The sequence below is a fragment of the Berghia stephanieae genome, chromosome 15 (assembly GCF_034508935.2).
Source record: "Berghia stephanieae isolate SIO BIC M18660-M18661 chromosome 15, UCSD_Bste_1.3, whole genome shotgun sequence".
Lineage (NCBI taxonomy): Eukaryota > Metazoa > Mollusca > Gastropoda > Nudibranchia > Aeolidiidae > Berghia > Berghia stephanieae.
Genome location: NC_088374.1, coordinates 6,483,103 through 6,492,337, shown reverse-complemented (window position 1 = coordinate 6,492,337; position 9,235 = coordinate 6,483,103). Strand labels below are relative to the sequence as shown.

The 9,235-nt window shown below is 37.2% G+C and overlaps 1 protein-coding gene across 1 annotated transcript in view; it reads left to right on the top strand.

Moving 5' to 3' along the window:
- The window catches only part of LOC144960514 (sodium- and chloride-dependent taurine transporter-like), a 94,883-nt gene that overhangs the window by 80,314 nt on the left and 5,334 nt on the right, over window positions 1-9,235 (top strand). Inside the window, exons 8-12 of the mRNA XM_078893692.1 lie at window positions 1,997-2,103; window positions 5,568-5,683; window positions 7,112-7,245; window positions 7,900-8,052; window positions 8,571-8,667. Of these exons, the coding sequence (XP_078749818.1) occupies window positions 1,997-2,103; window positions 5,568-5,683; window positions 7,112-7,245; window positions 7,900-8,052; window positions 8,571-8,667 (607 nt within the window). The remainder of the gene's footprint in view (window positions 1-1,996; window positions 2,104-5,567; window positions 5,684-7,111; window positions 7,246-7,899; window positions 8,053-8,570; window positions 8,668-9,235) is intronic.

The following is a 9,235-nucleotide window of genomic DNA, read 5'->3' as shown; positions in this document are numbered from 1 at the left end:
AAGGATGGGTCATATAGATAGTATGCGCTTGGCTAAGAAGCTCACAGCATTGCCATCTGGAAGTATAACGGACCAACACACGAAACTATGTGTTACCTTGAAGTTTTATAGTCTGGTTAAAACGAAACAACCGTCTGTAAGTATTAAGATTTGCCTGTGGGACGTATTTGTCTGGGGACCTGATAGCTCAGTTGGTAGAGCACTCGCTTCACATGCAAAGAGACCGAGATCGATCCCCCTAGTGCTGTCGAGATTAATTTCTGACCCCCCCTTGTCCACCCAGCAGTGAATGGGTAGCTGAGTTTGTTAGATTTGGTGGAAAGTACTTTGTGATAGACTAGCATCCTATCCAAAGGATATCAAGCAATTGCTATTGTCCGTTTCACGCTATAGACACCGGGATAAACTCCGGCTCCATGGGCCTAATAGCTCTAGTAGTGTCTAGTATCGTTCGGCTACACTTCTATGTGCAAGGTAGAAAACGGTAAGGGCTGCCTGAAGCCGGTGATCGTAAAATACTAACGAAAGAGTGAAAATGGAAAGGCTTCGTATGGGAACAAAACAGACAATGGACGTTTCGGGTACAAACCCTTCGTCAGCACAACAATACACAAATAAACGTGGAAAACAAATCAAATATAATGAAAAATAACTTGTATCGTCTGTACTTGAGTACACTGTTGTGCTGACGAAGGGTTTGTACCCAAAACGTCCATTGTCTGTTTTGTTCCCCTACGAAGCCTTTCCATTTTCACTCTTTCGTTAGTATTTTCAAGGTATCAATCCAGGTTCAGAAGTCCTCATCACATTTGTTGATGGTTTCAAATCCCCCTTCAAGTTTTGTCTCTGGACAATCTAGTACGAGGTGGTTTGCATCTTTTGGTGCTTGGTTGTACTTTGGGCATGTTGGTGATTCTTGGAGCCCCCATCTGCGCATGTTGGCAGCTGTTCTTGTATGTTTTGACCGTAGTCTATTTGCAGCTACCCAGTATTTTCTTGGCTGATCCTGTAGACCTGGGAGACTTTTACAGGAATCTTCAATAAGTTCCCCTCCTGTTGGCTTATTCTAATAGCTCTGAAGGACTATTTAAGATTTATTTAACTCTCTCCTTACCGGCCATTTTCCGGATTGTCCCCAAAACTTCACACCCAACCTGTACAAAAATAGATTTATTTCACTCAAACACAAAAGCTGTTAGTTCTTGCTATACATTTTTATTTTTATTTTTATTTTTTCTTTGCTAAACGAGCTCTTCAATACAGTGTTAATATACTTTAACCAGAGCTGCCAACCTACCCCCAAAAATGCGGAATTGTACGCATTTTCAACGCTTGTACGCATCTCCCCCAAGATTGTACCCATTTTCAGTGTATGGAGTCACTTCAGTTTTCTTTATTATTATTATTATTATTATTATTATTATTATTATTATTATTATTATTATTATTATTATTATTATTATTATTATTATTATTATTATTATTATTATTATTATTATTATTATTCATATTATTACTAGCCTATTGAGAAACCTTGGTGACCAAGTGGATATTCATATATTTTTTGACCAATTATGATCTTCATACTGGGAGGTAGAATTCTGAAAGGATTGGATTATAGTCTTGGGAACATCATTGTTGCTGCAATTGAGCTTATGCGGTGTGACTTTATGTAATTATACCTTCCTCTCACTTTCACAATGGTTAGTTTCCATCGATTTCAGAATTGTACCCATTTTTATGAAATTCCCTCCATTTTCAGGTCCCATTGTACACATTCTCATCAGATGGGGTTGGCAGCTCTGCTTTAACTATAGCAAACATTTTTGTTCAAATAATTTGATGTACAATAGAAATTAGAATGTCAAAAATATTGGCTGCATCGTCGTGAATGTGACGATTTTCCTATGGGTGGTAAGGAAGGAGTTAAGAAGACATATTGGTCTGACACACCGTCAATGAGATAACCATTATGCTTGTTTTGTCTTTCTCATAGATATGGATTAATGGCTTCAAGGGTTTATTACGCACCTTTCCTATGTGGACGGCCATCTGTTGCACCATGGGAAAGTTATGTGGCCGTAGCAGGAAGATCCGAAACTTGTGAGTGATATAGTCACCGAATTAACTCTTTCAGTGCCATTGGCCGCACTGTGAGGCCAGAGCAGAATCTGTTCTACTGGCCAATGGCCTCACAGTGCGGCCGGTCTTGAAAGGCAAAAATAATAATGTAATCCAATCCATCTTTCTACAAATGTACTGTCGATTGAACCAATGGTATCATTTCTTTCATCAGAACATTCAATTAGCCGTAAGGTGGGGGGGGGGGGGGGATTTTAATTGTGATTTTGCGCTGAATTCGAATGTCGCTTTGTCTTAGCTTGTCATTCCCATGCTGCCTCAATCGGGTGTCAGCCATTTTGTGACGGAAATGCAAATATAACCTTAGCGCTCAAAGAGTTAAGTAAATCTGGGTGGGGTTCCTGACCTCCCATCGTGGGCAGGGAGGTCACTTTCTGTGTCTTCTATACCCCTATATCTGTTTTCCAACTTGCGTTTTGTCATTGTCTTGGAATGAGATTACAGTCCAATCCGGATAATCGCAACTTTCGGTTAATCGCAACTTTCGGTTAATCGCAACTTTTCCCAAGAAACAGAATTCATTCTATATAAAAGTCACTGGTTAATTGCAACAAACTTCGGTTTTTTAAAAAGTGGTAAATTCAAGAAATCAAACAATATATCATGTTTAAATTTCATCATGGATGAAATTGCACAAACTCCGGTTAATTGTAACAAATTTTCGCCTCAAAAAGTGGTAAATTCACTAAATCAATCAAACAAAATATCATGATTAAATTTCATCATGGAAGAAATCGTGACAGGTTGAAAAATCGAGAGTGAGCAGGATTTATTTCTACATTAGTGTGTCACCACTCGATTATAGGGCCAGACTTTGCAGTATGGGCTTGTGATGTCATCTGTGGCCAGTGGAGGAGGGGGGGGGGGGGGGGCTGGGAATAGTTATTACAATAGGTAGACAAAGACCGTTTTAAAGAGAGACTGAGTGATATCCTTTGTTTTGGATTGACAACTGAGCATTGTGACCAACAATTTTGGTGAGAGCTTATTGTCTATCATCACGGCTAATCTCTTTGATTCTTACAAATGTTGAGAACAAAAGAGTAAAATTTAATCCAATATGAATAAGATGTCGTCTTGCATCAAAGCTGCTTTTGCTTGACAGAATCTACACAGGGCTGCCATATGGTTTTTAAAATTTCAATCATGTTGCTCAGTCTGTGGTGGACTAGGAACAGTGTTAACAACAACTGGTTTAAGTTTACCATATAGTTGTAAAATGTTGGGATAGTGGACTGGAAACTCAACTTTGGTTAATTGCAACTTCGGTTAATCACAACATTTTCGCTGACCCCAAGGTGTTGCGATTATCCAGAGTGGACTGAACTCGGTTTTGTCCTTTCCTTTGTTGGAGACTTGGGCTGAGAGGGAAATAATAATAATAATAAATCTTTATTGTCCCAAAAAAAGTGGCAATTTGTCATTTGGTTACACATTTATAACAATACAATATTGACATAGACACACTCACACAAGATGCACACTAGTAACATAGTAGTCATCATAAAATAACAAACAAAAAAAAAACAAAACAAAAAAACAGTCAAGTGCGGCTATGTTGTCTTGTGGTATGACACTCGCTTTCGGATTGGAAGGTCCAGGGTTCGAGCCTCGCTTGCTCAGCGCATAATTGAGTACTTGAAATAAACTCTTTACTCACGTTCTCTCACCAACTTAGGTGTAAAATGAGTACCTGGCCATTAACAGCGTTGTATGACACTCGCTTTCGGATCAGAAGGTCCTGGGATCGAACCTCACTCGCCCGCGCACAGTTGAGTCCTTGGAAAAGGCTCTTTACTCACATTCTCTCACCGTACTCAGGTGTAAAAATGAGTAACTGGCCATTAACAGTGTTGTCTCTGTCCAAAAGTTGTAATATCGCCTAATCATGTCCCGCCCTTAATGTTAAGTGTTGCTGTTGACCAGGGACCCCTTGTAAAGCACTTTGAGCACGGTTAGTGGATATTGTGCTATAATATAAAAAAGCTCAATAATTAATAATAATAAGTGTATAGTTAAAGTTTTGGGAGATGATATTTTTTTCCTTGTAAATCATCTTTCTGTTATGTATTGTTATATTTTTTGTTTTGAATGAAAAATGTAAGCATTTGAGTGTGTTTTTTCTTTTTTTTTGAGATCCTGTGCCTGTGTCTAGATGAGACTTTTTGGTGATCTCGAGCTATGCACAATAATGATATAATGCTCTTGGAATCTACATCTGTTCCTATTTGAACCAATTCTCCTTTGTCTTACTTTTCTCTTGTTGCTTTTCATTGTATATATAGAGATTTTTTTTATTATCCCATTTTCTTCCTTTTTAACGGCGCTGAAAGGACCTAATTGTGCTGCAAGCGCTGTAAAACGCTTTAAAAACAAAACAGAACAAAACAATAAAACCCCAAATTAGTGAAGTAAATATGTATTTGCTACCTGCTTCAGTGACTGAGAGTCAATTCATGAAAATTTTGTCATTAAAAGAATGAAATATATCATAAAAACTGATGGACTGAATTAAAGAAAAACTTGAGCTTTTATATAGTGCAATATCCACTACACATGCTCAAAGCACTTTACAAAGGGTCCCAGACCAACAGCAACACTTATTATGTAGGACGGGACATGACGCCTGTTAGGCGATATTACAAATTTATTTGGACAAAGACAATGCTGTTAGAGTGCCAGTTACTCATTTTACATCTGAGTACGATGAGAGAATGTGAGTAAAGAGCCTTTTCCAAGGACTCAACTGTGCGCCGGGCGAGTGTGGCTCGATCCCAGGACCTTCTGATCCGAAAGCCAGTGTCATACCACTAGACTACATAGTCGCACAATAAATTGGTGCAGATTATTTTTAAAAAGCATTTTGATTCAATTTCATTGCTATGGTGATGTATGCCAAATCTTTCATTGCAAATTTCAAATAGTTTCCAATTAAGTCGTACCCACTATAGTAATAATGGTGAAAACATAAATATATCGCTTAAATAACCAGATCAATGACAGTTTTTTTTTGTTTTTTTTTTCATTGTTTTTTTTTTAATTGTTGGCTGAAGAAGGGTTTTGAAACTGAAGCGTTCCATGTTTGGTATTTTATTTATTTATTTATTTATTTATTTATTTATTTATTTATTTATTTATTTATTTATTTTTGAAGCCGTTATATTTATTTTTGCTTATTACTTTTGAAAAGTATATAAAAAAAACACAAATTAAAGAAATTAAGGAGCAGGCACCAGTATAAGATAAAGATCTGAACAAGTGTCAGTAATCAGAAGGTCTTAGGTTCAATCCCCAGTCGAGGGTGACTGATTTTTTGGGTTGTTTTTTTTTCTTCTATTTTTCTTACTTCCTTTGTCTGGCACTTTCCATCCACACTTGTTGAGATCTTTATCTTTAAAAAACCCAAACTTTGTTTATTTTTCCAGGTCATGGGTAATGCTAGTGGTGGTCTTCATTTTGGTCAGCCAGGCACCTAACTTCACAATGGCCCCCTACCTCGGGAACCTCGCTAAAAAGAGGGGAGGTTACAAAACATTACGTGGTAAGTGCGGCTATGTGGTCTTGTGGTACGACATTCGCTTTCAGATCAGAAGGTCCTGGGTTAGAGCCTCGCTCACTCGATCGGCACACAGTTGAGTCCTTGGAAAAGGCTCTTTACTCACTTTCTCTCACCGTACTCGGGTGTAAAATGAGTACCTGGCCATTAACAGCATCATCTCTGTTTGAAAAGATTGTATTATCATTGCCTAACAGGCGTCATGTCTCGTTCTACATGTTACGTGTTAAAACTTGACTGGCTGTGAAAAATATTTAGAAGTGAAATTAAGCTTTGATATTTCCCGAAGATGTACGAAAAGGGTTGATTTAATACTTTATGACAAGGACTCATTTTTGATAAAATTGATCTTCTAACTGAACTTGGTGATACCTCACTTCAAACCTTTTCACCATCCGACTGATTATATCATTCACTGTAACAATAGGATTCAACAGTCGTGACGTCACTTCCCTCGTAACTTAGTAACTGGTTCTAATCTATCAGAACAATGGTGGATGTCCTTTATGAAATACTTCTCCGACGAGCATAAAAGTGTATCCAGAGGAGAATAGCATTATTAATCTAATCACGTTTTGACTTTTATTCATTCTGATCACATGACATGAGAAAAACTTCTAGCCAGCATGAAGAATAAAAAAGTACCCATTTTCTTTGTTTAGAATCAAGCTGCTGGTTGCTGGGCAAACGTGACATCAGACTATTGAATCCTATAGTCTTTTATTTTTATTTTTTTATATTTTTGTAGGCTTGTAAATTCTCAGTTAATTAACTGAAATCAGTCATTTCGTCAAATTCAAATATTTAAAAGGAAAGAAAGAAATGAAGAAAGAAAGAATTCATGAATCGTAGTCAAATGACCGTAAAGTAATTAGGAATGTTCCACTGCGTCACTTTTTAGAATTGCCATGTCTGAACATATCCTAGTGTATTTTCACACAGCCTTCGTGAAATTATTTTTTCACTTTACAAACCTGTCGTGATCCCAATGGTAGCCAATTTTAACTGAGGCGCCAAGCGATAAATTTCACTGTTTCGTCTAAGCCAAAATTGAACACATTTACCTGGTGGAACATAAAAGTATGAAAAAGTAAAATGCGAACGCCGGAAATGCGTTATGTAGACACCTTCAAATCGAAAGTTCTCTGATTGCTACAAGCTAGCACATCTCGATTGCCTCGCGTTGTAAACAAACTGGGATTGACCGTTTCTTCACTGATTGGGTACCTCATTATAAGAAACAATGGTAAGTAGCCTAATTTATTCCCACGCAAATTAGTTTTCTGCCATTGTTTTGCTCAAGTGAGCTTGCTGTTTACTTACTATTCATTTCTATTCTTTGGATTTTTCCGATACCAAGAGTTTCAACAGTTTCAGTTTCAGTCAATTTTTATAGAGGTCATTTTTTTACAGATCAGGTTCTGTCGAATGAACCTTTTCACCGGATGATGGTCTTGATGCCCCAAGCCTTCACAGCTCTGGAGATCCCTCAGCCATTCAGTTTTGTCTTCTTCCTGTCAGCGTTTCTTTTCTGTCTCATGTTTGTGGTAAGGAGAGAATGGATAGAATAATAATAATAATGATGATGATGATGATGATGATGATGATGATGATGATGATGATGATGATGATAATAATAATAATGATAATGATAATAATAATAATAATAATAATAATAATAATAATAATAATAATAATAATAATAATAATAATAATAATAATAATAATAATAATGATTATGATGATGATGATGATGATTATGATGTTGGCAGCGTTGATGATTATGATGACGATAATGGTGATGATGGTGGTGGCAGCGATGATGATGATGATGATGGTGGTGGTTGCAGCGATGATGATGATGATGATGATGATGATGATGGTGGTCGTGGTGGCAGTGATGATGATGATGATGTTCTCAGTTAAATACTGCTGGTCCCCAGCATATATATATATGTATGTATGTATGTATGTATATATATATATATATATATATATATATAATATATATATATATATATATATATATATATATATATCTATGCGGGGAACCATATATATGTATATGTGTGTATATAAATATATATATATATAATATATATATATATATATATATATAATTATATATATATAAATATATATATATATATATATATATATATATATATATATACATACACACATATTGATTGATGTTTCAGTGTGTCGGCATTCTAACGATAGTGGACAACATGATGGACGCGTTGAAGGGATGGATAGACAAGCAGGCGTGTAGTAAGATTGCTGTCCATCTCCTCCTGACCTTCTTCACCATGGTGGTTTCCCAGGGCATTGGGATCATCATGACCACCAGGGTAAGTCTCAAAAGTAGTAGTAGTAGTAGTAGTAGTAGTAGTAGTAGTAGTAGTAGTAGTAGTAGTAGTAGTAGTAGTAGTAGTAGTAGTAGTAGTAGTAGTAGTTGTGTAGTAGTAGTAGTAGTAGTAGTAGTAGTAGTAGTAGTAAGTAGTATAGTAGTAGTAGTAGTAGTAGTAGTAGTAGTAGTAGTATAGTAGTAGTAGTGTAGTAGTAGTAGTAGTAATAGTAGTAGTAGTATAGTAGTTATAGTATAGTAGTAGTAGTAATAGTAGTAGTAGTAGTAATAGTAGTAGTAGTAGTAGTAGTAGATATATAATCTTATTAAACAAATATTTTTAAAACAATACCTTCCCACCTTTTTCCTTTTTACTGGCGCTGAACTGACCTACATGTGTTGCAAGTGCAGTGAAAATCCTTTGTAAAGCGCTTTGAGCACGTTTAGTGGATAGATATTGTGCTAAAGCCCGTTGTTCAGGAGGCTTTCACTAATCTCTCTCTCTCTCTCTCTATTCCACAGGCTGGCTTCTACTACATCGAGCTGTTCTTCAATTCGTTTGATAAGCTCAAGTTTGTGATGATTATTCTGATGGCCATTGGTCTGCTGGTTGTATACGGTATGTGATAGGATGATGGTGGTGGTGGTGGTTGTGGTGGTGGTGGTGATGGTGGTTGTGGTGGTGGTAGTGGTGGTGGTGGTTGTGGTGGGTGTGGTGGTGGTGGTGATGGTTGTGGTGGTGGTGGTGTTAGTGGTGGTGGTGGTGGTGGTGGTGGTGGTGGTTGGTGTGGTGGTGGTGGTGGTGGTGGTGGGTGTGGTGGTGGTGGTGGTGATGGTAGTGGTGGTGGTGGTGGTGGTGGTGATCGTTGTGGTGGTAGTGGTGGTGGTGGTGATGGTAGTTGTGGTGGTGGTGGTGGTGCTAGTGGTGGTGATTGTGATAATGGTGGTGGTGATGATGATGATGATGATGATGATGATGGTGGTGGTGATAATGGTTGTGATGATGATGGTGGTGATAATGGTTGTGATGATGATGGTGGTGGTGGTGATAATGTTTGTGATGATGATGGTGGTGGTGGTGATAATGTTTGTGATGATGATGGTGCTGCTGCTGATTAATAATAATAAATAGATTAGACATATATTAGATCTCTATGATCTTTCTGAAATTTTAATTAATATTACAT